At 54.2% G+C, this 27,538-nt stretch overlaps 12 protein-coding genes across 12 annotated transcripts; 3 read left to right on the top strand and 9 right to left on the bottom strand.

Annotated features, from left to right (window-relative positions):
* Positions 1–603: 603 nt before the first annotated feature.
* MAM_02457 (Sin3 binding protein) lies at positions 604–1,647 on the bottom strand (the record flags this gene model as incomplete). The annotated part of the gene is made up of 1 exon (XM_040821256.1): positions 604–1,647. One exon carries the CDS (start codon positions 1,645–1,647, stop codon positions 604–606), a length of 1,044 nt encoding a protein of 347 aa, XP_040680670.1.
* Positions 1,648–5,355: 3,708 nt separating this feature from the next.
* Positions 5,356–7,624, bottom strand: MAM_02456 (DNA topoisomerase III; the record flags this gene model as incomplete). The annotated part of the gene is made up of 5 exons (XM_040821255.1): positions 5,356–5,394; positions 5,448–6,810; positions 7,049–7,227; positions 7,289–7,486; positions 7,544–7,624. 5 exons carry the CDS (start codon positions 7,622–7,624, stop codon positions 5,356–5,358), a joined length of 1,860 nt encoding a protein of 619 aa, XP_040680669.1.
* An 848-nt stretch (positions 7,625–8,472) lies between these two features.
* MAM_02455 (DUF1295 domain-containing protein) lies at positions 8,473–9,737 on the top strand (the record flags this gene model as incomplete). The annotated part of the gene is made up of 4 exons (XM_040821254.1): positions 8,473–8,847; positions 8,910–8,974; positions 9,034–9,260; positions 9,316–9,737. 4 exons carry the CDS (start codon positions 8,473–8,475, stop codon positions 9,735–9,737), a joined length of 1,089 nt encoding a protein of 362 aa, XP_040680668.1.
* A 316-nt stretch (positions 9,738–10,053) lies between these two features.
* MAM_02454 (4-nitrophenylphosphatase) lies at positions 10,054–11,160 on the bottom strand (the record flags this gene model as incomplete). Its single annotated transcript, XM_040821253.1, has 4 exons — positions 10,054–10,814; positions 10,882–10,950; positions 11,011–11,032; positions 11,092–11,160. The coding sequence occupies 4 exons, from the start codon at positions 11,158–11,160 to the stop codon at positions 10,054–10,056; spliced, it is 921 nt and encodes a 306-aa protein (XP_040680667.1).
* Positions 11,161–12,539: 1,379 nt separating this feature from the next.
* MAM_02453 (uncharacterized protein) lies at positions 12,540–13,266 on the bottom strand (the record flags this gene model as incomplete). The annotated part of the gene is made up of 4 exons (XM_040821252.1): positions 12,540–12,724; positions 12,778–13,075; positions 13,129–13,162; positions 13,220–13,266. 4 exons carry the CDS (start codon positions 13,264–13,266, stop codon positions 12,540–12,542), a joined length of 564 nt encoding a protein of 187 aa, XP_040680666.1.
* A 361-nt stretch (positions 13,267–13,627) lies between these two features.
* On the top strand, positions 13,628–16,086 carry MAM_02452 (ATP-dependent DNA helicase II subunit 2; the record flags this gene model as incomplete). The annotated part of the gene is made up of 6 exons (XM_040821251.1): positions 13,628–14,115; positions 14,167–14,227; positions 14,280–14,792; positions 14,840–15,231; positions 15,282–16,011; positions 16,069–16,086. 6 exons carry the CDS (start codon positions 13,628–13,630, stop codon positions 16,084–16,086), a joined length of 2,202 nt encoding a protein of 733 aa, XP_040680665.1.
* Positions 16,087–16,346: 260 nt separating this feature from the next.
* MAM_02451 (QDE-2-interacting protein) lies at positions 16,347–17,978 on the top strand (the record flags this gene model as incomplete). Its single annotated transcript, XM_040821250.1, has 4 exons — positions 16,347–16,715; positions 16,767–16,813; positions 16,865–17,545; positions 17,609–17,978. 4 exons carry the CDS (start codon positions 16,347–16,349, stop codon positions 17,976–17,978), a joined length of 1,467 nt encoding a protein of 488 aa, XP_040680664.1.
* Positions 17,979–18,258: 280 nt separating this feature from the next.
* On the bottom strand, positions 18,259–18,761 carry MAM_02450 (Heat shock protein DnaJ; the record flags this gene model as incomplete). Its single annotated transcript, XM_040821249.1, has 3 exons — positions 18,259–18,397; positions 18,465–18,592; positions 18,711–18,761. 3 exons carry the CDS (start codon positions 18,759–18,761, stop codon positions 18,259–18,261), a joined length of 318 nt encoding a protein of 105 aa, XP_040680663.1.
* Positions 18,762–19,115: 354 nt separating this feature from the next.
* MAM_02449 (uncharacterized protein) lies at positions 19,116–19,700 on the bottom strand (the record flags this gene model as incomplete). Its single annotated transcript, XM_040821248.1, has 2 exons — positions 19,116–19,505; positions 19,587–19,700. 2 exons carry the CDS (start codon positions 19,698–19,700, stop codon positions 19,116–19,118), a joined length of 504 nt encoding a protein of 167 aa, XP_040680662.1.
* A 717-nt stretch (positions 19,701–20,417) lies between these two features.
* MAM_02448 (Major facilitator superfamily domain, general substrate transporter) lies at positions 20,418–22,070 on the bottom strand (the record flags this gene model as incomplete). The annotated part of the gene is made up of 1 exon (XM_040821247.1): positions 20,418–22,070. The coding sequence occupies one exon, from the start codon at positions 22,068–22,070 to the stop codon at positions 20,418–20,420; it is 1,653 nt and encodes a 550-aa protein (XP_040680661.1).
* Positions 22,071–22,856: 786 nt separating this feature from the next.
* MAM_02447 (methyltransferase type 12) lies at positions 22,857–23,789 on the bottom strand (the record flags this gene model as incomplete). The annotated part of the gene is made up of 1 exon (XM_040821246.1): positions 22,857–23,789. The coding sequence occupies one exon, from the start codon at positions 23,787–23,789 to the stop codon at positions 22,857–22,859; it is 933 nt and encodes a 310-aa protein (XP_040680660.1).
* A 653-nt stretch (positions 23,790–24,442) lies between these two features.
* Positions 24,443–26,543, bottom strand: MAM_02446 (Peptidase cysteine/serine, trypsin-like protein; the record flags this gene model as incomplete). The annotated part of the gene is made up of 5 exons (XM_040821245.1): positions 24,443–24,585; positions 24,671–25,099; positions 25,197–25,840; positions 25,937–26,157; positions 26,298–26,543. 5 exons carry the CDS (start codon positions 26,541–26,543, stop codon positions 24,443–24,445), a joined length of 1,683 nt encoding a protein of 560 aa, XP_040680659.1.
* Positions 26,544–27,538: the final 995 nt, after the last annotated feature.

The following is a 27,538-nucleotide window of genomic DNA, read 5'->3' as shown; positions in this document are numbered from 1 at the left end:
AAAATCATCTTCCGTCGAGGTCGTGTGTTTTGCTTTCAAGGGAAAACAAATGACCAATAGTCTCTAGCTGTCTCTTGTTGAAACGTGTTGCCAGAGATTCGGCGTCAGCTACAAAAGGCAGTCGTATGTGCAAGAAGCATGATGTTTATCGAAACAAAAACGATAAGATAAAAAAGGAGAGGCGGCTGATAAAACCCGCGGTCCCGTCAAGGGAGCAGCGAGGGTTGTCGTCCAACACAGGAACAACCTGTCGTCATCGCTGCCCCAGCAAAGGGAACAATCAGCCCGAGGCGGCAAAGACCAAGGACCAAGTGTGACACCATGCCGGAAACTTCTCCAGCGGACTCCTCCAAGGGGGAGGGAGTCTTCAAAGCAATACTCATGTATATAAAAGTAAGGGGCCGCCAATATGAAGAGTGCAGAGTGCCGTATCATCGTGAATGGAAGATGGAGATTTCTCGCGTCCATGACTGGGTTCCGTTGTCAGCCCGCCTGCGAACTGGTCACCCGTCAACCAGTTCATTGCGAGCAAATCCCAAAGATAAGAGAAGTCGAATAACAGGCCCATGCCGTACCTGAAACGCCGTTGTTATGCAGTATGTACTATACAGAACCAAGTCGCAAAAGAGCCTCGACAGCCTCACGTTCCTGTGCGTCAGATGCGCAGGCCAACGGGGAAAGATCGGCGTGGCTTGGTTGAGGCGGTCGTGCCATTCCCGAGTTGACCGAGAAGGTTCGTAACCCACCCATTAAAGGAAAATTTGGAGAGTGCGCGTCGCCGTTTGACCGCGCAACAGCCATATTGGGGTAGGATTCGGCCCTGAGTGCAGCGGCACCCATGGCGGCCCAATCCTCGTCGTCCGTCACGTCTTCCGGATCATCGTTCATGACAACATCGTCATCTGGAGCTTCGGAGCACGAGGCCGAGGCCGAACCGTCCATGGACATCCTGTCGGCCTCGGTTTCCATCATGATATGGATGTCATTGTCATCGTGGGAGAAGTGGAAGGCAGCATCTGCCATGGAACCCCTTGCCCCTCTTCCACCTGCCTTGGAGATGGGGATAGCTGAGCCGTATGAAGATGGCGGCGTGCCGTGACGGTCACGACCTGCCACACCTCGTCGCTTCGCATCCCAGCGTCCCCAGCCCACCTTTTCGTACTCGACGTCGCCTTGCACGCCGCCGCCTTCCCCTCCTCGTCCCTCCAAGGCACTCACAACCAGTCTCCGTGCCTTTGTCGGGGGTATGCCCGAGAAACCAGGCACCGACGTGGTCAGATAGCCCATGATGTGCCGTATAGCCAAAGGCCCGTGGTTGAGCAGGATCTCTGGTAAATGGTACTTTGCCAACATGGACGCCGTGATGGCACCTGCTGATTCCAAGGCAGCCGGAGATAGCGACCGCCCGTGACTACTGGCATTATCATGCAGATCCAAGTCCGAGTCGATGGGCTCGAGTTTGGCCTTTTGCAATTGCGCCTTTAAACCGTGGGCTGGCAAAGCGGGAGATATAGAGTTTGGGGGAGTAGGAAGGGTATGAGATCGTGCCACAGTCGCCGAGTCCCCCCGCGCCGCTACAACAGTTAAGTTGTCTCGGTTCGCGGAGGGCTGGGGGATATCACGAGCAGCTGATGCCAGGGAAGCCATGTTATCGACGTTTGTTGCGATTTCGACTTGAGAACGCTGTCTGTTGACGTAGGCCAAAACTTTTTCACAAAAATTTGGTCAGTATACTTGTCGTGGTGAGACACACAGACGCGGCAGAACAGGGGGAATTGAAAAGCACCACGAAAAGGCGCCATGTGGCAAACGAAGGGGAAGTTGATGATGGGCGATGGACGATGGACGACATGGCCGTGATTGAGTCACCGCGACCGGCGGCGGGCCACACAGGCGCGTGCAGAAGGAGCAGAGTGCGGCGCGGGAGGCAGGCAGGGAAGGAGCTTCGGCGCAGAGGCCAAGAGGTACGTACCTGACGTCTGAAAGCCGTGTCTGTAAGGGGCAACGGCTTTTGTGCTGTCTTCGGGCAGTACAAACCAATAGCGGCTATGCTGGCAGAGCTGGCGTGATCACCTTCGACTGTGACGGAAGACTCTCGATATAAATCGTGCAGTCGGTATGCGGTCTTTGTTGTTGCTTTGAAGAGAGAAAGGAAAGGGAGGGAAGGGAAATGCGCGATGCGAAGGATGGATGAGCACAAGTAATACAGTAATGGGCGTCGGCGCCGGATCCCAGCAGGCAAGCCAGAACCAGAACCGGGCAGCCTGTTCCTCAGAGACGGACAGACAAAGTACTGCAAGTGACACCCGCGTATTCGGTTTGTCGGTACTTGAGAAGGTACTCGCTCTGTACCCAGGTACCTCGCTTTGTACACGCGCACAAGCACGCACGCACTCACACACAGCCCTCGCGCATGTGCTTTGTTCGTGTATGCGACGTACTCGCAGTCGGCGTGTGCAGCAAATCGCGACAAGGGCCGCCGGTATCGAGTACCCCGTCGTCCGTCGTCCCCTTCGTTTGTCGCAGCCAGCTTTGGGCAGGCAGGCCACGCACCAGCAGCACACTCCCACTTGAAGCAGTCAGCGCACTCCGAGGCTCTTTCGCTTCACTCGCGGCCGAGTCAAGTACCCAGGTACGGGCGGCAACCCCCAAGTTGACGTTGGCCCACGGGGCGCTGTCGCGACAGGGCTGGACGCCAGTCAACGCTTGGGATTGTTGCGCGCACACCCCACCCACGCACTTCATTTCTTCGGCCTTGCCGCCAACCATGCGCCAGGTGCCTGGCCAGCCCTGGCAAGTTGCTGGCTCCCCCAAGCCTCCTCCTCGTGAGTCCTAATAATAACCGCCCCAAACGTGTGTCGTGCCAACCTGTACAATGGGGCGTGCATTACCTCGAGAATCCGGTGTGTCCCTATCAATTCTTCCGAAAGCGTAAGCCATCGTGCCGCACCCCATTGGACACCCAAGCAAAGTCCAAGCATCCGTTGACTTGCGCACGATAAGCCCAACTGCTCCAAGGACTGCTCCAAGGGCATGACGACGCATGACCGTCTCTCCAAGGGCAGGCAATCGGCTTCCGAGCCCATCATCCAAAGTCGCAGATGTCTGCTTTGGGGACCGGACAACTATGTCATTGGTGCTTGGAGATGGCTGTGCGCATGTCTCTACAGCACCTCTCGCTCTCTCTCCGCAGGGTCAAACTCAACTTGCCCACAGCCGTGGTGGTATCAACATCACCGACAACGCTTGTTCCGGCTGCCACACATCCGTGTGGCACGCTTCGTCGTCTGTACTGTACAATACTCGCCATCTGTCCCTCTCTCATTTGCTTTCCCGTCGAACCATGGACCCGGCATAAGTGGCCTTCCCCTTCCCTTGTCGCTGTAAAGCAAAAGCGGAGGAGAAAAAAGGCTTCTCTTCAAGTACCACGCTCGTGGGCGGAGTGGTCAGCGCATTTCGGCCACGCATGGGAGAACGTGCTCTGAGAATCCAAGCCTGTTGACTGTTAGATTCCGTGGGCCGCCTCTCGTGGCTGTCTTGTTTGGTGCCCGCTCCGGCGCCGGCTCCATCTCACAACCAGCGTCCGGCTCACTTCTAGTTTCCAAAAGCTTCCGATCTGGGTCCGCGTGACGAAGTGTAGTTGCCAATGCCTGTCCGCCCACATTTGTACTTTGCCACCTGCTATTCGATGGGTGGCGCGTCCGCGACACGAGCGTTCAATCTTCTGTTTAGTTGCCTTTCAATAGTTGAGATTTGTCCTGTCCGCCTGGGAATAGACTTTCTACTAGCAATCGGATCCGCCGTGCCTAGGTTTTGAAGCACGGTTTTTCTTTTCAACATTTCTTTTTATTTTGTGCGCTTATTTCCAACCTGGCTTGAGCCCTCACTTCCCCCGCGTTGCCGTCGAATCGGTCGCCTCCTAGATGGGTGGGTAGGCTTTGGTTGAGAGATCCATACTTGAGTGGGAATCATGTCCTCCATTCTCCAGGTTATCTCCGTTTCTGAGTAGCGCAGTCAGTACCAGTGCCGTTGAGATCCCAGACGCGTCTAAGTAGTGTAGGGGGCCTCGTCGGAGAGATCGACCAGGGACGTGGTAGGATCGGAAGTCGTAAGCAGGTTCTAAGGTTCTGTCATGGTGCCCCGTCCACGCATTGAAAAGCTCGACGTCATCATTCTTTGTTTTCAGCTCGTATTTGTCTCAACAGGCCGCGTTTCCAGGGCCTTCCATCCGCATATCCCACAAATGGATGGCTCTGTCCAATTGCCCTGCCCTAAAATACACACCTTCTGGGTTTGACTAGCCTCGCCGGGGAAGGGATAAGGAGAAACATAGTTGCAAATTTCTTGCATGCCCACAATGGCTCTTTTGCTGCAGAGGCTGTCCTAAGTCGGCAACCATTTGCCATTTGCATCGGGGGTTGTAGCAGCCTGTGCGACAAGTCTGTCATGCTGTATTTTGGCCCCAACTTGCAGTTCGCAGCTGTTGCCAAGAAAGAAAACTCGCCCCAATTTGCCAGTATAAACGCCGTCCGGGCTGCGAACTTCCAAGTAAGACCGTTCAACGTTCAAACCGGAGCTATCATTCACTCCCAAGTGTCGTTTGCGGAGCCATCTTGACTCTTGATGGTAGCGTCATCGGACCACTACGGCAGCTGCATCTGCACAAATTCCTGTGATCCGGCGGCGGAAAGCCCTGCCCAATTTGCCCTGTCGATTCTCCTGCGATGGATAGGTTAATAACGAGGCGGTACGTAGTGTGGATCCACATAATCACACTCTCCAATGTCGTTATATCCAAGCCATCGCTGGGATTACTCACGTTGGCCATCTTACACAGCCTGATTGGGGCTCATAGTGGCACAATCCCCAAAAATGGTAGCCAATATTCTCTGCTTATGCAACTCATTTCTCAAGCATGCTATTCTCGTGATACACCAATCATGTTCCCGGACCGACACAAGTACTGCGGCCTCGCTTCTTGTGCGGCCCAGTGAGGATTGTTATCGAGCGGGGTCCGCATTCAGGTGAGTTCAAACGACAAAGAATCAGCTTGTCAAAATTGACATGGCGAGTTCATCGGTATCTGAGATGATAAATCGCTCGGTGGCTGGTAATGCCCGGTGTGTGTACAACGATCAAGCTGGTCGGGCTTATTTCCCTCTGGTGCTTTGCCCAAGGGTGTGTGCATGCGTGGCATCCATCGTTTTGCTTTGCTTGCATGTAGCGCGTTTTCGCAGCCTACAAAACGAGCAATTTTGGCCCAGTCAGTGGTTTGTGGGATAGTCACACTCTGATGGCACTCATGGAAACCCTGTACCAAGACAGACAGCGTTCAGCGTGTGTGGCTCATTCACATCAGCTAACGGGCTGCGCAAACACGAATTCGCGACATGCCTGCGTCGTGTCAGTATCCCTCTACATCTTGTTGCAACTTGTGGAACACATACTGCTCGAAGAACATCTAGCTTTTCCTGCGTCTGCATAAAAACCTGCCGGTATTGAGTTATGCTCTCACGCAACACAACGTCCTTCGTTGTTCTGCCATCACATATTGCTTTCATTTTGAGTTCCATCTCTTTGCGCAGAAATGGTTTCCCGAGACTAGTTTCAAGATTCATTCGGTCATATCCCAAAATGAGGGCTACGCCGAGTTGCGTTGGAATGAAGACACGAAGGCCACTTCTTCGGCCGCCAGTCGAGGTCGAAGCTCCACGCGCTCTACTTCCACGGCCTCTGCCCATTCCTCTCCCTCCTCTAGACGATGAAGCTTCATCTTGGACTCCGTAGTCATCCTCACCCGCCACCGCACCACCACCACCGATAGTAGCAACGTATTCTCTGTCTTGTATTTTCTGAATATGCTCAGCCATCGTAGCATCTGTTCCGATTCCGTTGGCGTCCATTAACGCAATCAAGTCAGCCTCTGTGAGGTAACCCGGTGGTGAAGTCTTTCCCTCTGACATTATCGCTTCAGTAGGTTGGAAGACTTCGCCTGTAGCAAATCTTGGTAGTTCATGATTGTCCCAGTTTTCATATACAAACACGTCAAGGTAGTTTCTTTCCAGCACAATAACACCATGCGAGCCGAAAAATTCGTCTCCATACTGGAGATCGATAGTAGTAGCCATCCCGATGGCGTCTTCCGAACAACATGCTAGAAATCGCCGGACAACGTATTCGTACAAACGCCCTTCGTCAGGGCTGAGAACACTTGGTGCGGCATAGGTAATCGGATGAATTGGTGGATGTGCCTTGTCGTCGTGCCTGCCTTCCCTGGGTTGTTTGAACGCTCCGTTAACCAAATTTTGGGCGAATTGACCCCACCGCTGGTCCGGAGTCTGTTTCTGAACAAGAGCCTTCAGATTCATTCCTTTATCAAATCGATCGGTCTCGGTGCGAGGATATGAAATGAACCCTTTATTGTACAGACCTTCAGCAGTCGTCATGGCCTGTTGACCACTCATTCGAAGAAGGCGAGTGGCGGCTTTCTGAAGTTCGACAGTTGTCAGAGGCAGAGGTTTGTATCTCCGTGTCGGCTTCTCCTGTACGTTGATTACCTTTGCTGTTTTTGCCATGAGACATCTTTCGTACAGAATGATGGTTGTCATGCGGTCGAAAAGTCTGCTCCTTTCCCAGCTGAAGTTGACCTTTTTGCCGTCACGATTGTGCATCAGGCTAATGCTCCAGAAAGGCTCAGGGACAAAATTCTTGACACGAAAGTATCTGTCAACCACGAAACCCAAGGTTGGAAACTGACAAGATCCTAAGAGGCACTGGTCAGGGGCGTCTTCGTACTTCAGGACAATGTCTCTGTTAACTCACCGTAGCTCAATGTCAGATTTTCCATGGGACCTCCAAGCGGGCGCAGGCTATTCGTCATGAACCGTGTGAATGCATAGCCAATACGAAGGTCAAGTTCTATTCTTGTAGAAACGGCATCAACTTGCTTTTTGTCTAGGTCAACCAGCCTCCTGGCTGCCGAGAGAACGTGGCTGTGGTGTACTTGTCAGAAGATTTATCAAATCCAGGTCCCGCTAGCTTCACTCACGCTCGTTCGACGTTACTAAACTTGGCTCGCTTGACCTGTATGCTGGCGTTGCCTATGCGAGCTGCGTTCACGATTTCTTGACCAATATGCTCGCCTTCACGGTCACAATCAGTCCATATGATCAGAAACCGTGCGCACTTGGCTTGATCCGCAAGATTCTTGGCTATGGATTTTTTATCCTGCAGATGTTCCGACTAGTTAGCGACGAAGCCATTGTATTAACCTTCCGATGACACATACATCGTGAATATTAGTGACTATGGGAGCGCTGAATAAAGTTTCGGGTGGAGGGTAGCTCCAATGTCTGTACTCGCTGGTAAACTCGACATCGGTTAGATGGCCGGTGACACAGGTCATGGTGACGGAACATGGGCCCAGGGGTTGTCCAAAGTCGAAATCAAACGAGTAGTTCTTGATGTACTGGCTTCGGGTGTTGTGCTGTTGAAGTCTTGTCAGAAAAGCGTCGAGGAAATCGTCATCATCGGCGATACTCACCGTTTGCATGCTTCCGCCAGAGAGGTGACCGGCAACAGCCTTCGAAATCGAAGGCTTTTCCGCCACACACAAGACCTTCATGACTACAGGATTTGGAGCCTCGTGTTGTGTGAGCTCTGCATATGCTGGTTTCCTGGATTCGATATGCTGGCTCGTCCGTCTATCGTGAACGAAGAAGAGCAAGATTCGACACTAGAGCTCGCCGCGACGCGTTTCCAGTGCGGTTGACGCAGTGGACAAAAATCTCGCTACACATTCGAGACAGTCGTTGCACATGAAATGAAACGAACGCTGGAGACAAAGAGGCCGAATCCGTGTTTTCCACCATGAGAGCCCCATTGATGGCCGGTAACGCCATATTACGGACAGACGTCCGAGAAGATGTAAAAAGATTGAACGAAGCCATTGTGCAATTACTGCCCTGCAAGACGCCCCACCGTCCAAGTCAAAATGCAGGCGGCGCACACGGTTCAGTTCGGGGCGTCTCAGGGCACAACATGCTGCCGACGAGTGCCGGCGCCGCCAGCGGAAGCACTAGAACTCTGCCAGACCCACTATTTTTAAGCACTTACTTGGGTACTTCTTACTTGGGTACTTACTTGGGTACTTACTTGGTGGAGAAGATCCTCTTCAGCACTGATGCTGCCTGTAAGGGTTGAAAGCTGGTGTCTGCATGTCCCATCAATTGGTGTCTTCCAACGACGTCAGTGCTCCGTACGTGGCTCCTGTGGCTTCCATGTCCAGTCACGTCTCGATTCGCTTGTCCTTCCGCATCCCTGAGCCATCGACTTCCATCGGATCCCGTACTCAAATTACACAAGTACTTTTAGTAAGAGCACAACCTTCAGCTTGCTTCATCAATGACGCTCCGACCCGGCCGCCTCTTCCTTCATCCTTACTAACCATACAATTCTCCAATTTCTTCCATTATGGCCGCAAAATTGGCAGCTCTTCCAGTCCTACAGTCCATCGAGGACTGCAGCGATTTCTCCAAAACAGTCGAGCCATTCCTTGACCAGTTCTTTGCATTGCCTGAACGACTACTTGCTAGCTTGGGCAGCATTGAAAACCTACAACGCCTCTATGTCGAGACCAATCCCCTCATCACCGGCTTTGCGGCCTCGATTTTCTTCGCTGGCGTGTTTTTGATCGTTTCTGAGGTGAACAGAAATTACTCTCAGGTTGATCGCACGTGGAGCATCTTGCCGAACCTCTACATTATTCATCTTGCTGGTTGGGCACGAATGGCTGGCTTGCCTCACAGCCGCATTGATTTAGTTGCTGCGTTCAGCACCGTCTGGAGCGTAAGACATCTGCTTAGTTTCGCGTTTCGGCTTGTGAATTGAAACTGATATACTCAATCAAGATTCGGCTGACCTACAACTACTGGAGACGAGGTGGATATAATGTCGGATCCGAGGATTACAGATGGTACGGCGAATACATGGAAGAGCCTAGGGCTTCGCTGTGAGACGCTAATCTATTCATAGGGAAATCGTCAAGTCCAAAGTCCCCGCCCTCGTCTTCTTCACGCTGAATGTTACTTTCATCTCTCTCATACAAAGCGTCTTGCTCTTCGCCTTCTCGTGTGTCCCTGCCTACGCCATACTGCTGTCCACGCGTTTTGAGCCGAACCCTACAGTCGCAGACTATGCATATTTTGTCGTTGAACTGCTCCTGGTTCTTACCGAATGGATCAGCGATGGCCAGCAATGGGGTGCGTTTGCAAACCTTCCATCTTCGCATTCACAGTGCATCTAACATCTCCCCAGAGTACCAAACCGCAAAGCATCGGTACAGAAAGGACGCCAAGTTACCCAAGGGCTGGGATCAGGCAGATCTCGACAGGGGATTCGTCACCTCTGGTTTTTGGGGATACAGTCGTCACCCCAACTTCTTGGCAGAGCAAACAATCTGGTTTGTTTTGTACCAGTGGAGTTGCTATGCCACCAAGTCGCTGTACAGCTGGACCTTTGCCGGCTCCGGCAGCTTGTTCCTGCTTTTCCAGGGATCTACTTGGCTTACTGAGGCTATTTCAGCCGGTAAGTATCCCGAGTACGTCGAATATCAGAGACAGGTTGGCATGTTTATTCCCACCTCTATTCGGGGGTACAAGACCCCGTCGCACAAGCCGAAAGTTATCAGAACAAGTGAGCTTGCCAAGCGCCACGAGGAGAAGAAGAAGCAGAAGTAAATGCAATCCGCTGAAACTTTGTCCATCGCTGTCATCGAGCATGAGTTTGCTGTGCGGAGGAATGATACCTTGGAAGGATGTTCGATTTATTCTCAGGTCGCCCGAGGCAGAGCATGGGCTTGGTGACTGGGATACTTTCTTTAAGACTGACCCGTGTCATGTCATGATTGTTCATGGTATCCGAGGAGCAAGGATTTGTCTCGCATGTTACAGCACCCAAATACTTAAACACATGTAGTGCATTATGTCATGGCGAGATGTTTGCATTTCATAAACTATATCGTCTCTAGTGCATGTCTATGGTCTAATGCTATGTCTAAGTTACCGTTGCAAGATCACTCAGCCTGTCCGCATAATACGCCGGGACGGCCACGGCATCCTCCTTATCCCAGTCCTCCCTTCGATGAACGCCGGTAAGAACATGCAACGTTCCGCCCAACTTGCCCTCGATGCCAAACCTAATGTCCGTGTTCAAACGATCGCCAACCATGCAAGTCCTTGACCGATCCAGCTGGAACTTTCCCTCAACGGCATCCATCATGGCCTGACTAGGCTTCCCCAGCTCCAACGGTTTCGTCCCACTCGCATACTGTAGCGGAATCATGATAGACCCCGCGCCCATGAAGAGGCTTTGATGCATTGGAAGTGTCGAATCCGTGTTCGTGGCGAGGAAAGTGGCGCCCCGTCTCAAGTAGTGCAGCGCAGTAGAGAGCTTCAAGTAATTAATGTGAAAATCTAGCCCGCACAGCACGACCCCGACTCCCGGATCCAGAGCGGTGCCGTCCGCCAGGGCCTGGAAATCCTCGGGCGTCATGTCCCTCCGAAAGTTGGGATCGGTGCCGCCGATGCAAGGGATCCCCTCGGCAGCGAGTTCCTGCTCGACGCCGGCTTCGCCGATAGCAAAGACTTTGTTTCGCCCTGGGGGTAGTTTGAGGATGCGCGAGATATACACGGCCGCGGAGTAGGATGAGCCGAAGACGTCTTCTTTCTCGCACGGGATGCGGAGGTTGGAAAGCTTCTGGAGGTAGTCCTCGCGGGATTTTGTGGAGTTGTTGGTTACAAAGATGGTGCGCTTGCCTGGGCGGGGGCCGTGAGTCGGCCTGCACATGCGGGAGGGATGAGTGAGAGGCTGAGCGAGACGAACCTCTGGCCCTGAGCATCATGATGGTCTCTGGAACACGGTCGAAGACATGGTCGCCCGACCAAAGGACGCCTTGAGCGTTCTGGGGTCAGTTGGGCGGAGTTGCTGGCGGGAGTTGTGTGCAGAACTAACCGTCGCAGTCGAATAGAAACGTCTGCAGCCATTGTCAGTCACGTATATTGGCGGGAAAGGGGGCGTGGGATGATAACGCACGTCAAACTTGTCGATGAAGTCATTGATGGCGGCTTTGTCGCCGGTCAGGTACTTGGGTGGAGATGCCATATCTGATGAATGCAGGAGAGCGTCCCTGTTACGTGCCAAAGGGGCGGAATAGGGATGACTTGGGGGCTGGCGCGCGCCGTCCTGGACTCCCGGTAGCGAGCCGAAATGAGGTTTTTCATTGCTTAGTCAGTTTCGTTGGTGTTGAGGGGAGCTTGGTGGCGGTCGGTATTCATTGGTGATGGGCCGGAGATCACATCAACCAGTGGTATATCGATGGACCCAGCCGCGATGAAAAGCACGTATTCTGTTGCTTCCTTGGACCGAGGACCCGTACAATCATCGCTGCCCTCCACGCCACCCGTGTCAACTGTGGCAGATCTCGATACGTCTTTTCAAGAGTCGGGAACACTGGCGCCTCGCAACGGGTTGAGTGGCGACTGGCTTCGAGCACGACGATCTTGGAGCTTGCCGGCGAGACTTCCGATATCTGAAGCGGCTTGTTCACAGGCAGGTCAACTGGAGATGTACCCACCAACCGACTCCGTACTCCGTAATCATTCTTCAAATTTGTAGACGCGGCAGGCTGGTGGAGACGATGACCGAGTTTCTAGCTTGACGAGTTTGTGGACTTGACTCAGCCCTTGCTAGACCACAAATAGAACTAATGATGAAAATTTCAACTCGCTTTTCATCCTCTTGTTGCGAGAAACACTCCTCCGAAAACTCGTAGCAAATATTCTACCCCTACCGGAAGGGTGAAAATAAAGACAAAGCTTGGTGCATTTTCCCCCAAAGTCACGCACTGCAGAGCAATCTTTTGTTGTATATCCTGAATATTGGATAAAAAAGCATACTTGCATTCCAGCCGGTTTTTTTGCAGTAGCAATTGATAATCTCGGCCAAAATGTCTTCAAAAGCTACTACGACCACGAGTATCTCACCACAGACTTCCGCAGAGCCATGGCTATCGCCGCCAGCGGCACCCACCACAACTGACGGACTCTTTGACAACATCAATATTGAGGAGGCCCTGGGGAGGAAGCCGCTACCATGGTCATATCGAGGCCAGGTCGAGGCAAACAGGCGCAGACAGGCTGCCAGGGCAAGCCAGCAGGAAAAAACTCCGCGAGAAGAGCTGGATGAGGCCAAACGAGAAATCCTCAAACTGAGGAAAGGGTTGTGAGAAAATATGGATTGCATGAACGGAGATTGTGGCTATCTGGCAACCGCCGCGTAGACATTCGCATAGCGTGAGCATGGAGCACTTTCTTGAGTGGCGATACCCAACATCGCGTCGGCAACTCGAGACGGGTTTACAAGGATAGATACTCGGAGATAGAGCTTAGCGCAAGGTAATTAATATGAACAGTATCTGTTTGACAAGGTACAAGAGCAGATCATTGCACTTGTATCAACTCCTACTTTCATGACTGGAGATTTTAAACCTTGTCCACAATGGATTGCAGTCGAGAACCAAGAGTGAATCCATAGGCGAGAGCCGAAACATATGTAGCCAAGTTCAGGAGCGAAGAAATGCCATGCAGCATACCAAACTTCTTGCTCAACGCGCGCATCTCTTCTGAATGTGGGCCAGGCTCATACCACTCCTTTCCGTCGCGCTTGGCTATGAAAGACGTTAATCTACCATCGTGTGCATTTTACAGTTGAAAAATATACCTTGTCCACGGCGGTCTTTCATAGTCTGGGCCGATGCAGGAAGGAGAACCACCAGGTTCACCAATCCGGTAACGAACATGGTGGCGATTGGTGCAAGCGAATGCCATCGACTAGCCGGTGCCAGAAGACCGGATATTCCGGACGAGACGCCAGCGAGTGTGTCACCAGGGAAAGTGAGCGCCAAGACAGCTGGGAGCAATGTCTGCAGGCCAAAGTAGATGGGGAAGAGCTTGATTTGGACAGCCGAGAACACCGGTCGCTCGACTGTCTTGAACATGACGGGCCCGTTGATGAAAGACTGGGAATCATGTCAGCAGCCCGCCTCAGTCCCATGCCAATAAATAAACGTACGTGGAAGAACGAAGTCCCCAACAATGTCCCGTAGCTGACAAAAGTTAGATCTAACAACTTTGCCCATCAGCTTGAATCATCGGCATCTTACGATATGATGTGGTACGGCGCCGGAGATGAAACGATTGATGTAGCCATTTTATGACCTTTTTATGACCAAACCAAGGGCAATTTATCAACAAGACTCTCCTATCCTCTTGGCATCTCACCAGATGTTGGTTGATACGGAGGCGGAAACGGGGACGAGGTTCATTCGATGAGCAAGCACATCGATCACGTGCTCTCGCGAATGCATGGTGGATCACAGTCGCGTCTTCGGCCGGAATGCCTCTGCGGCTGTTCACCGTCTGCCTAGAGAATGTACCGTTGGGATTGGGGCCTCATCGTTACAGTGGGCCAATGTTGGACGTTGTCTTGTGTGAACCGAGCTATTTCTTGACCTCGCCTGGTTCAATCACTCGCCCGACAGTAGTTCCTTCATTTATCCACTTGGCCCAAGATGGCGGACAAGGAGGCAACAGTCTTCATCTTGGACCTTGGTGCATCCATGGCCCAGAAACACTCGGGTCGCATGGAATCAGACCTGGACTGGAGCATGACTTATTTCTGGGATAAGATTACCGATATTGTCGCGGCAAATCGGAAAACTTTATGTGTCGGTGTGGTCGGGTTAAGAACCGACGAAACGGACAACAAGTTGCAAGAGGATGATGGATACGAAAATATTGCCATCATGCAGGAGCTCGGTCAAATGACCATGTCGGGCTTGAGGGCGCTTCAGGCAGCAGTGAAGCCAAGCGAGACCATGTCTGGCGACGCAGTTTCTGCCATTGTGGTTGCCGTTGATATGATTGATGCGTTTACAAAGAAGCTCAAGTGGGTAAGGAAGATCGTACTGATCACAGATGGCCAAGGCGAGGTGGACGCAGACGGCATCGAAGACATTGCCAAGAAGATAAACGACTCAGATATCCAGCTAACTGTCTTGTAAGTCGTCAATGACCGCCAAACCATGGATGACCAGGCTAATTCTCGAAGGGGTGTGGATTTCGATAACCCTGAATATGGCTTCAAAGAGGAGGACAAACCCACGACCAAGGTAAGATGATTCCTTCCATCCCGTTGCGGACTTTGTCCTTACGCTTTAGTAGGCAGCGAGCGAAAAGACTTTGAAGGCCTTGACGAAAGAATGCAAAGATGGAGTATTTGCCACTATTGCCGAGGCCATCGACGAGCTTGACACACCTCGCGTCAAATCCGTCAAACCGTACAAGACATATGACGGGGCGCTGACTCTGGGTGATCCAGAAAAGTTTTCCGCAGCAATGAAGATCAATGTAGAACGATACTTCAAGACGCATCTAGCTCGACCCCCTACAGCAAGTACCGTGGTGGTCAAATCCGAGCAGGCAACCCAGCTAACACAAACCTTGGATGACGATGCCATGGATGGGGTTGAATTTTCTGCTGTGAGACAGGCGAGAACATACAAGGTCAACGACCCTGATGCTCCTGGTGGAAAGCGCGACGTTGAGTTTGAATCCCTTGCCAAGGGGTACGAGTATGGCCGAACGGCAGTATACATCAGTGAGTCGGAACACAACATTACGAAGCTGGAAACAGAGAAGAGTTTTTCCATCGTGGGATTTATTCCATGGAGCAAGGTACAGTGTTCGCAGGCTTTGTTGCAACAACGTGCTAATGGCAATAGTACGAGCCGTTCCTGAGCATGGGAGAAGTGTGTGTTACACACGCAAGAAAGAACGATACCAAATCCGAGCTGGCACTGTCATCGCTAATATGGGCGCTCACTGAGCTTGAATCATATGCAGTAGCACGCATAGTAACCAAGGATGGCAAAGACCCGGTATTGGTGCTTATGGCACCCCAGCTTGAGCCTGGATTGGAATGCCTCTACGATGTTCCTTTGCCGTTTGCCGAAGACGTGCGAGCCTACCAATTCCCGCCGTTAGACAAGGTCATCACTGTTAGCGGCCAGACTTTGAAAAAGCACCGTTTCTTGCCTTCAGATAAGCTTGCCGAAGCAATGAGCGACTACGTTGATGCCATGGATCTTGCCACGTACGGCCAAGATGAAAATGGGTAGGTTGGTCGAGAATTATCACGTTACAGACAGACTCTAACCTACATAGCAATCCGACCGAGTTTGCACCGATTGACGAGACCTTTAACCCACTTATTCACAGAGTGAACAATGCTGTGAAAATGCGAGCAGCACATCCCGAAAGACCCGTGCCTGAAACACCAGCTAGTTTGCTGAGATTCTCATCGCCTCCACAAGACCTGATTGAGGAAGTTCAGTCTCGAATAGACAGTCTGATTGAAGCAGCAGAGGTCAAGAAGGGTGCGCCCGTCTCCAAAACCTCCCAGGCAACCGGAACGCTAACCAGTCGCGTAGTACCCCCGAAGGCAAAGGGCCGACGGAATCGTGAGACCGTCAAGCCCATCTCGGGCCTGGATGTTGATGCTCTCCTCGGCGAGGACACCAGGCGCACGGTTTCAGAAGAGAACCCAGTGCCGGATTTCAAGCGGGCGCTGGGCACTGCAGATGAAATGGGCCAGATCGAGGACGCGGCCAAACAGATGGGCACCATTGTGCGATCCCTAATAACAGACAGTTTTGGCGATAGTAAATACTCGCAGGCGATCGAGTGTCTTGGTGTGATGAGAGAGGAGCTGATCAACATGGACGAGCCTGAAATTTACAACATGTTTGCCCGGGACCTGAAGAAAGGGTTGCTTTCTGGTGCTCTTGGAGGCGACAGAAGAGACTTTTGGTTCAAAGCAAGGTGGTCGCGGCTGGGATTGATTGACACAGACCAGTCTGAAGTATCAAAGGTGACGCACGAGGAAGCAGAAGAGGTAAGAATTCGATTCGTCCTACTCGACCAAGTCCAAGTGCTAACTTTTGGTGCCAAGTTCTACAAGTCTCGGTAGGATGCATTGTTGAGATATCGCTGCACAGATGCTGCATCGGGGAATTCATCTCGGGCGTCTTGTACCTGGAATAGATTAGAAAAAAATCGGTTGCAAAAATGCACCCCATGCATCGGTCGCGTTTGCTTCCTGAACCCACCTGCCTGACAGCTGCCTAAAGTGACGACCGACACGAATTTCGGGTTTCCTGTCACTCCTCGAACCTCATGCCATTGACTGCTCAAAATCAGTGACGGGCTGCAGCCAACGTGAATTTGATCATGGCAGACGACAACTTGAATGCCCACCTGAGCAAGCTTCAGGATATCCTGGGCAAGAAGATCACCCTTGACCCGACAGAGAGGAGCGACGACAGAGCGATACCTAGCAGCCGTGGCAATGAGAAACCCAGTTGGGAAGACGAACATGTCGACCTCAAGATGCGTCATCAAGGTGAAGAGTCTAATGGTCTCGGCGCTGAAACAGCTGTCAACGTGGTGAACCCGGCCAAGTCACCGATTCCATACAAGGAGGTCGACTCGGCCACGCTGAAAATCGGACAACCTGTCGACGAAGAGATTGCTTTTTGTCCCTGGCACGCGGTTGTGCATTACCCAGCGCGGTTTGTAGGAAAGAGAAACAAGCCAAGGGTACGCAAACGAAGGCAATGAGTGCGTGCTGTAAGGCTGACCAACGTCCAGGCCCAGCCGTTCTTTGACAAAATTTTGGAAGGCAAGACATGGGATTTGTAAGTATCTTCACTCGCTTTGCGTCAACATGCCGAGCACTGACGGGCAAGCTTCTACCTGCACGACCCAACCGAGCCAGAACAAAAGCCATGCCTTCTCATACCGACTGTGCAATTTGTCGGGTTTCTCGAAGGAATAAACCAGATTCTCGCATCAGAGCTCGTCATTCCGCAAGGCCCAAACAAGCGTCTCTTCAACCTGCATTTCGGAGTGGGAGGTACACCACGACCGCGATACCTATTACGATCGCGGGACCGGAAGAAGCTTGGCATCGACGAATGGCCAGCTGCAAACGAGGAAGATGTCCGAGCGTACAAAGACGCAGCCGACGTGCACCGAGACCTGTGGCTATCGGAATGGGATAAAACAAAGCAGCACAGCTTCCCAGAGAATCGGGGTGGTACATACCGCGCTGAGAAATCGAGGGCAGCGCGTCTGCAGATGCTCTCGCAGGCACAGCTACATCTTGGCCTCCAGGGGGCTCGAGAGCCTCCCGCAAGACCCGTGACCTTTATCTGCGTCGACATGGAAGCGATTGAAGTCGCCCCAAACCCAGTTTCGGAAATCGGCATCGCTGTGCTGAACTCGGAGCATCTGAAAGGCGTTGATGCTGGACCGTCGGGTCAGAATTGGTGGCACTTTATCGATGCGCATCACATAAGAGTAAAGGAGTATGCTGGGCTGGTGAATTATCGCTTTATTCAGGGCTGTCCTAACAACTTTGACTTTGGGTTTGTTCTGCGCTTGGATTTACCCGTTGGCAGGTAGACATTCTGGATGCTGACAAACAGCAGAACAAGCGTCTTTTCACTCCAGGCAGCACTCATCGAGACGCTCAACGCAACGTTTGCCAAATACGCAAATGGCAGTCATGACGTGTTCCTTGTTGGCCACGACATAAAGTCCGACCTTGGGTATCTCTCCAACATTGGCTTCCCGATAAGCCAATTACCTGGTTTGGTCGGCAACATCGACACACAAGCCATTTACCGCGCTTGGAAGGATGGCACGAAATCTTGCAGCCTGGGCAGTGTACTCGCAGACCTCGATGTCAGGTATAAGAACTTGCACAATGCCGGAAACGACGCCGTTTACACGCTCAGAGCCATGGTTGCCATCGCATTGGCCGGACTGCAGCCCGAGCAAGACACGCAAGTCACTTGAACCGTCTCAAGACGAGCACGCTGACTGCTGCAATTTAATATCGTACCCCCCCCCCCCCGAGATAGCTGTCTAGCTCATTATTCATCGTGGGCACACCAAAACCTCCCTGCGCTTAGCTAGCTTCGAATTCAACCATGCAACGCCATCGCTATGTGTTAGTGTACATGATGCCCATGCCAGTGACGCTGCGCCGTGGGCCGCCGCGGGGCGCACCGAAGCCTCGGCAGCATCCATCCATCGCCGCCCACGGTATCTGGGGAAGCAGGACCCCGGGCGTCTCTCAGGTCTGCTTGTCCAACAACTCCTTGGCCTCGTTGACCTTTGTCGCCAGGTACGGACTGCCGCCTCGATCGGGATGGTTCAGCAGCATGATGGTCCGGTGGGCCTTGCGGACTTTGTCCTTGGAGATGGTCCGCTCGCTGCGCACCGCATCGCTTTCAGCACCCTGTCCTTGCTGCATGTGCAAAGGAGGCCGGCAGAACTTACTTGAGCGACAGGATGAGCGAAGCCTCCTTCTTGGTCATCTTGGGCTCGAAGCCGCCCTTGTAAAAGGCTTTGCCCATGGCCCCGACGCCGCCGCGGGAGCGGCGCCACGCGACGAGACCTGCTCGGCCCTAGCAGTTTATCATTAGTCTTTCCCTCTCTCCTCTGACTCTTGCATCCCCGGCGCGCCTGCGCCTTGCAGCGGCGACGGGATTGAGGAATCGGCCGGAAGCAAATCTAGAGACATACGAGAAATGCGGCGACGGCAGCGCCAGCACCGATAGCAAAGACTGAAGACATGTTGGTTGGGGTTGAAGGCGTTGAAAGGGGAGGGCTGGCGATGCGAGCGAGTTTTTTGCCGTTGCGGGATCGGACGCGCGCGGGGGGAGGGGGTTGTTCCGTTCCGAGCACATGGACTGGACCGACGGGCCATGCATGCATGGCCCATGGGTGTTCATTGCGGGAAAAGAGGAACAAGACGATTTATTTTTTATTTTTATTTTTTTTCAGTGTATATTCTATCATTTTACGATTTGTTGCTTGTACTTTGATCCGAGGCCCCGTTTTTCCCGTGGCGTCAAGGCGGGAGGATTCAGACTGATGCAGTCGCTACGGGAAGCCAGAAGAAGGCCATGCACCGCACGCACCGCACGCTCACCTCGCCTCCCTCTCCCGTCCGTGGTGAACCTTTTCCGGAACCTTCAACCCCTTGTCCACCGCCTCCCTGACCTTGCGCTCCAGCTCCTCGGCCGCGTCGTCGTCGTCGTCGTCTCCCCGCAGCCGCCGCCGCCGCCGCTCGTGCTCCTCGCCCGTCCAGTTGCCCGCGCCGCCTCGCCCGCCCATCGCCCGGCGCGGCTGCCGCCTCCGACTCGAGGCCACTGCCGCCGCGACCTGTCGTGACATGCTGCGGCCCGCGTCGTCTGCGCCCGGGAGCGGCGACGTGTCGACGTAGTTGCCTGCTCCACCGCGGCCGGCGCGGATGGCTTGCCCTGCGGCGGCAGGGTCCTGGACCGTCGCGGCGACGGCGTCCTGCCGCTCGAGGTCCTGCCTGGCTTTAGCTCATCTGCGTTGCGGTGTGCCAAGGGGATCCCGCCTGCGTACTCTTCTCTTGCTGGTTGGCCGTACCCTGTCGGCAGCTGTTGTGGCCGCAGCAGCAGCCTGGTCGTGCTTTGCCGGGTAAACGTTGCCTGCGCCGCCGCGGCCGACTCTGCGAAATGCGCCTCGGTCGTTGCCCGTCATGTTTTGCCGCTGGCTGTGGGGGATGGGGGGCCGTGAAGCGAAGGCGAAAGCGGAAAGGGAAAAGGAGCGGTGATTTCCTCACGGCTGTACCGAGTTACTGACTTGCATTGGGGGTTTTAAATCTGGAGCAAGAACGGACCGGAGCCGTGGTTGGAAGTTTGGGACGGCGCATGAAGCGCTGGATTGCTCGGTGCCGTGGCTGAAACCCGCTTCGGCCCAAGTACGTATGCTGCTCCAGTTGACGACGGTGCCGCTGGGGCCGCCGGCAGATGGGATGGATTGCTGGGTTGACGGGGGTGGATCGACGCGTCTCGCAGTTATTATGGAGTGGTAGGTACTACGTCTAAGCCCTTGCCAGGACCCCTTTTCAAGTTTGATGCATCACGGACATGGACGTAGATCGAAAACGGGAGCGCAGAGACGGGTGACGAGCTGCCCGACGGTCAGGAATCCGTGGGAGTCGACAGAGGAGGCTTGTTGACACCACACAGGATGCAAGATACTCGATACTCGATGCGGTGGGAGGCAAAGAGGACTTGACCAGAGCAGGCGCCGGGCCGCCGCGTGCTGTACTCTAATATAGTCTAGTTTGCGGGCACGTGCTTCGTAGGAGGCCAACACAAGCCGCGGACAGTTTCCACCAGACGTTTTGCTTTGCTCCCACCGTCAGGTGCTTCTGCCGGCCATGTTTGCCACCGTCACACACGTTGCTGGCCGTCAGCACGCCAATCTCCGCACCATGCCATTCGCTCCGGCGACGTTGGCAGCACCCTCGGCGCGCGCATTTTCGTCGGCAAGGAAGCGTTCCTGCTCTCTGGCGCTCTCCTCCAGGTCTAGAAACCTCCAGATCCCTACTGCGCTCACCAGACTCAGCGCAAACAAAAAGTAGAACGGGGCGCTGGTATTGGAGCCCCCTGGTGTCGCGTCGATGATGGCACTGCTGATGAGCGGTCCAACGACGCTGGATGCCTTGCCGACAATGTTGAATATGGAGAAGAAGAGGAACTCGTGGCCGCGGGGGGTCACCGAGCTGATTGCGATCTGTGCATAGCTGTACCAGGGCGAGATGAACAGGCCCAGGAATACCTGGAAGGCCCAGACTTCCCAGACGGTGTGGAAGCCAAACCTTTGCGTCCAGTTCCCTGCCATGCCCCAGGTCGCCAGCAGGACGGCAAACACCGTGATGGCGTTTAGCATCGGCTTCACCGTCAGCCGGAGCCTTTTCTGGATGGTCCAGTACGCGCCGACGCCCACCACTTGGCACACAACGTTGACCAGCAGCAAGTACGTCAGAGTCAAGGTGTTGTAGCTGACAACTTGGTTCTGGAGCGTCAGGACCACGGTGACGCTCGTGGTCAGCGAGTCCCCCAGGAAGAAATACCCAACCAGGAAGATGAGGCTCTGCCTCAGCTTCCACACCTGCCTGCACGCCGTGTGCAGCTGCCAGAAGCCGACGGCAAGGGCGCTTTTGCCCGGCGGAGTCCGCAACCCAGGACGCGTCTGTTCGAGAAGAAACCAAGGGATCGAAAGCACCAGCCAGAATGCCGTGGACAGGGCGATGAGCACCGACAGACCCCAGTTGTTCTTGGCCTCGCTGCCGTTCACGTCAAGGCCGAACATGACCCCAATGATGACGGCGAGAATAAACACCTCGACAATGGACTGGATCCACAGGGCGACGTTGCTCAGCCGGCTGCGCTCCAGGTCGTCTCGCCGACGCAGTTCCTGCAGAGATATCTCTCCGTTTTTGTAGCCCGCCTGGGAGTCCCTGAGATGCTCCGTGTTCCGCGCGAGGGCCGGAAACGCAGCGGCCCAGTACGTCGTGGTGACCTGGTACGAGATCAGCCCAACCATGTAGAGGGCGGCACCGGCTTTCCATCTCTCGGAGTCGTGGACCGCGATCCAGCCAAACCCAACGCCGTAGGCAATGATGGACCACGTCAGGAGCACCCATCTTCGCCCGGTTCCAAAGTCGGCGTAGGCGCCAATGACGACGAAAAGGACGATCTGGATGGCAAAGGAAATGCCGTTGCAGAGAAGGACGATGCTGTTGACGTCGCGCTCGCGGCCTGCAAAGTAGAGCTTCGAGCCGCCGGCGGCCTGGGACAGGAGGTTCTGGAAAGCCGACGGCGCGAAGTTGTACCCCCCGATGCCGTTACACCCGGCGTAGTAGGAGAACCATCCGAGCATCTCGTACTTTGTCGTTGCGGGAATCTCGCCCGACTGCAAGGGAGGCAGCACAACTTGCCGCCGCTCCTGGGTGCTCTCCGTGGCAGAGAGATCCGGTTCCTCGTCATCCGCCGACGTCAATGCAACAATGCTGGGATTGTCTCCCGTCATCTTGGTGCCGCCACGTCTGGAGGTAGCCATGGCTGCAAGCCAAACCAGACGGGATGAGCTGGCCTGTGACAAAAGCAGAACGAACGCAAAGCAGCTCCCAGATGGCGATGTGACTGGCTTCGCTTGACTTCCCGTGTTGCTGGAATGTCGCCGGACCCTTCCGCCTCGTTGGTCACTGCAAAATTGCAGGTAGTATAAGGAATATCGTTCTCACTCACGGTGAGGGGACTAGGATTTCTGTCGTTTCGTTTGGCGAGAAGACCTAGGCTAGGTGACGAGGCATGTGCTGCAGAGCTTTTATTTCTTCCGACGCCGGCTTGGACGTACGAGGCCGCGGCCCGTATCAACTGGCCAGGAGGGAAAAGTCGGCAACGGGGCTTCAAGAGATGCACACGTATCAGCAGGCCTCCCGTCCTGCATGGCGTTCAAGAGCTTGCGGTGTGTCTCAGCCGCTGCATGCCGGGGGACACACACATCAGCAACCCAACCTGGCCGGCTGGCATTGGGCATGCGCAAGCCTTGGACGTCGAGTAGCGATGGACAAGGTGTCTATGGAGTGCGTGCCTGCGAAAGAAGTGAGCAGCACCAAGGGAATTCTAAGAAACTCTATATGAAGAAGGGTGCCTAACCTTGGCGTTGCAAAGATTTGGAGCTTTAACTAGTGCTTAAATTGACCACTAAACTAGACGACTAGCAAAGACCCTCTTCCAGCTTGAATCACGGCCTGTTCCCCCCTTTGAAGGGGCGTCTGCCAACAACGCTTGACAAGCGTCCCGCCGCGCGACCAAGAAGTCGGGCATGTTGCCCCGGTCGGCCTCAGGTTGTAACTCGTTTCGCGACAACGCTGTACATGGAGACCTTGTCCTCGGCCAACTTCTGGGCAAAGCTGTCAGCGAACTCATGTAGGTCCTTGACCGGCACGGAGACATCGTCTGGGAAGGCTGGGAAGTTTGCCTCAATGTTGAGTCGCAGCACTTTGAACCAGTGTATGCATTCGGCGTTGGAAGGCAAAACCCTGAGGTCTTGTATCTGGAACCCGTTCTTCTCCAGGACAGACGTGTAATACTGCAGAGTCTTGTGGTCGCTCGTGCCTAGGCCATCTGCTCGTTCCGGTTTGGCGGACACGTCGGCCTTCACGTCAACATGTCTGTACAGCGGATCCGAGAGAAGCAAGATGCCGCCAGGGCGTATCCTCTGCGCAAGCCGGGCTACCGATGCCTCGAATACCGGGGGCAGGAGGTGCAGATACACGCCTCGCACAAAGACGAAATCGTACGGCTCCTGCGGGCCCGGGAGTCGGTCAACGTCCTGGGCGTTGCAGAGGTACAGGTTGACCCGGCTGCGAAGCTCGGGCGGCAGTTTCTCAGCACAGTAGTCGAGCTGCCGTCGGCTGATGTTGATTGCGTCGATGCACTGGCACTCGGGGAAGGCCTTGGCCAGGTGTTGAGTGAGGACGCCCCAGCCGCAACCGAGATCCAGGATCCGATGAAGCTGCGGCCGGTCTGGCGAGAGCAGCCCGGCAAGTTCCAGCTGACGATTGATGCCCCGAAACTCGGAGGCTCCAACCGGTCCTGGCTTGGGCCCGGCGGCGAGCTCTGCCTCGTCGAAGAGGCCCCCGTTGAAGGACAAGGTCTCTCCGAGGACCTTTTCCCAGACCGTGGGCGGATCGTCGTAGTTGGCGATGACGGCCTGCTGGTAGGCATCCGAGTAGCTCGACTCTACAGTGTGGATCCTTGCCGGCGATTGCATAACGGCCAAGCGAATTTATTCAGTTTGCGGGTTATTTGACCTTGACGGGGCTTGCAGCTCAAACAAACACCAGGCGGGCTCCGACACGTTTGCCACGAGCATTCCAAAGACTCGCAAGACCGAAATAAATATCTGGCCACGACCGTCCGAGTCCCGCAACCGCCGCTGCCGCGACCAGCTGGACTCGGGAAATCCGATGCATCGCGGATTCGACAGAAAGACGCCAGGACGGGCCGCGCCCGAGGAGGCCCGCCCGCCCGGTGCGCCACCATGTCACGCCGTCAGCGGTCAGCACGCCGCCGTGTGCAAAGGGCAATTGATCAGCATTGCGGCAAACCTGAGGCACAATGCGACAGTACGAGGTCGGTCGGTCGCACGGTCGGCCACTTCACCCGACAGTGGTCAACCAACATCTTGATTCGATTCACGCGGCAGTTTCAGCACCACACCAGTCCGTTAGATGCAATCATTGTATCATTGTATTGTACCTGCCTGGACCAACTCGAAGACGCCGTATGGACAACTGTGCCGCAAATCACGGTGCAATCACAACGCCACGTCGGCCTGCCGATGGCTCCGCGAGTAAATTGGCCATGGTTGCACGTTTGTTCAACCACCAAGATCCTCCACAAACAGGCAGCTCAACCTTGATTTCACTTCCTTTTGACCATTTCCCACAAGTCGGGGGATATGTCAATTGACAAGTCATCGCCGGCAGCGACCCATTCATTCGCCTCGTGCTTAATTTCTAGCAGAGTGTTCGCCGGGCCATGGCAAAGACCAGTTATGGTTAGTACTGTAGTGGTACTGCAGGTTAGATTTATTCTCTGTCCTCGACGCCGAGTCAGGTAGACTAGAAAGAGGGGGGGGGATTGACGTACGCTGAGGCAAGAACTGGTCATGCTGGCCCTGACTGTGAACGGCGATGTGCTTCACATCCTCGACAGCAACGATAGGCGACCCGTAAGATTCCACAAGGTCAACTAGCGCGGTGAATACCTCCCCTCGAGAGGGACGGTGCGCAAGCAGGTAACGAGCTTCGCCGACTACCAAGTAAAGGTCGTTGTCCGTTCCAGACCAATACGCGTCGGAAATGCGAAGGGTAGCCTGCATTTGCTGCAAATGAGTACAAGCCGGCTTTGGGGCCCAGTCCTCCAAAGGCAAGGAGCCCTCCCAGACTTTATACGTTGACCCCCCCCACAAGCTGCCGGTACCATCTGGTTTGATTCTCAAAGTTTTATCAAAAGAAGCGAACTTGTCGTTTTGGAGCCAGACGTTTGAGCCGTCACACCGGCCGCGGAACTTCATGCCTGGTCGTGAGAAAAGTCTGGTTAGCATCTTGCGCAACAGGGGCTCGGCAAGAGACAAGAGGTGACGTGCTGGCAACCGTGAAGTCGTCTCCCGGACCTACCACTCTCCATCCTCCAGGGTCTGCCAAAAGTCGTACCCTGCTAAGGAGACTGGGCTCAACCGCGGCAGACCTGAACGTCTTGTTCATGTTAAGATGTTGCCATTTGTAAGAGCCGGCATCAGGGCCGGTGTAGATAGTATGTGCTTCAGCTCCCGCGCCGGGGAAGTCAATCTTTATCACATTCCTTCCTGGGCCCGAAGACAGCTCAAAGGACAGGACCAGTTCGTCAAAATAGGCACACCGTTCCTGCAGCATCTCGGGTGACCATTCCCACACCGTGCTCGGCTTGGAATTCGTCTTCTCACGATGCTTCTCAATGAAGGAGAGAAACGATGGGAAACCGAGAGAAGTAAACACGGCGGGCTTATCCTTGCAGCGAGTCGACTTTTTGTCTGGTATGACCCATGACATGAGACCTATAACCTCTCCTGATGCCGCCTGGAGCGGACCACCGCTATCGTACTTGCATACGTTCTTGCCTTGTGTACCACCGCCAGCGCATATTCGATGAGCCCCATCATCGCTCGCACCTCGGTTCAGTGAACGACAAAAATTCCAGTGGTGAATCTGGAGCTCAACCTTGGCGAGGTGAACTGCAGGTTGGGGGGTATCGCGATCCCGGAGGACGACCTGCGACCCCCTTGCGTCTTGATCAGCGTTGAATTCCCGACCTCCCCATGTAGTTATATGATGGGCTTTGAAAATGCACCAGACCGGACGGGATCACCATACTTACCAGCCTGCGGCTGTCGCCTTGGAACCGGCTACGGGATATGAGCCGTTGGCCGGCAACCGCGCATAGCTGATTGACGAGCTCTCCCGGATTGGAAATTTCAATTTCAAGACGGCAATATCGTGGAGAAGAACAGGTGTCCCCTCCCACGGCTTACCCTCATCGAAATCGGGGTGTATGTGGCTTTCTTCAATTTCCACCACGATTCCGCCCGTCTCGGAGTCCTAGGTAACCAATTCATCGTCAGCCGCAGACATGGAGATTACCGGACGGCCCTGCGGCCGCAGAGAAGACGGAAATCGGAAACGGACAAAACACAAACGGCCAGCAGTTGAAAAACGAATAAAACAAGAAACATATTTACCCGGGAACCTGCCCTCACGGATTTGGCGCCTTCAACGCAGTGAGCAGCGGTAACGGCCGTCTTCGGGCCTATCAAGATGCCGCCGCAAAAGATGCCCGAGGCTGAGTTGACGGCAACCACGTATGAGAAATCGGATTTGCCCTCGACATTTACTCCGCCGACAATCCTCTTGTCGATGCTTGCCGCCGCTGCCGAAGCGGCAGGAAACGCAGCGGCTAGCACAGCAGCAGCAGCCTTGGGCACCATTGGCAGGAAAGAAGACAAGGCGTTCTTTTCTTGGAGGGTTGACAGGCGTGGACGGTGGACGGCGCACGAGATGTCACGCTCTTTCTGCCAGTCGAGGGATTATAGTGCAAAGATTTCCGAACCGGCTGGCCTAGGGCAGGATTTATTGTATTTGCTGCTTACAACTGCACGTACATATATTGTCGCGACGTTGAATGGCGACAAGGAGAGGTTTGGGCGACCTGCAAACACGTCAGGCGACGCGTATGCGCGTCTCGGCTTATGTCAATCTATGCTATTATGTTTGCTGTATTTGTTCCTTATGTTACGTTATGACGACATAATATCAAGAAGAAGTTTGATGAGAGACCCGCAAACATATCAGGCGGCGAGGGTGCGTCGGTTAATATTAATTTATGTTGTTATGCGTACTGAAGTTATTCTTACACGAGTATTTGCATTTTTAAGACGTTACGTAACAAGGAGAAGGAGAAGGAGAAGGAGGAGGAGAAGAAGAAGAAGGCGTGCTTCCCTCGTGTCCAACCAACGGCAAATGGCAGCTCGAGACATGGGACGCAATACGTCAAGAACAATATCCCGACGGAAAACTTTGAAGGTTTCGCGGAAGTTGCCGGAGAGGCCATCTGTCTATGAGTGCCTGGCGCAAAGACAACTCCACGATGTCAGATCGTACAACAAGATGCCCATGTGTGCAGCCCGAGCGGACGACTGAGGCACCAAGGGCTTGGTTGACATTTGGTGGGCCTTTGTGCATTGCATGCCAGCATGTGGTTGAGGCTCTGACCGCAAGTTCCGTGCAACACTTTTCTCGACGACAAGGCCAAGGGGCGTGAGGGATCGTCACCACGGACGGCATGGCATCGCGGTCCATCGGGTACCACGCACCTCGGACCGAGGATTACCTCAAATCACCGTCGTAACCCGTGCTGCCCGTAAAAAGTCATACATGCCATTCATCGGTTGGCGTCGCTTGGACTGGCTCGACGCAACGTTAC

The sequence above is a fragment of the Metarhizium album genome (assembly GCF_000804445.1).
Source record: "Metarhizium album ARSEF 1941 chromosome Unknown scaffold_4, whole genome shotgun sequence".
NCBI lineage: Eukaryota > Fungi > Ascomycota > Sordariomycetes > Hypocreales > Clavicipitaceae > Metarhizium > Metarhizium album.
The sequence above is the reverse complement of the archived record's forward strand: the minus strand, read 5'-3'. Positions and strand labels throughout refer to the sequence as shown.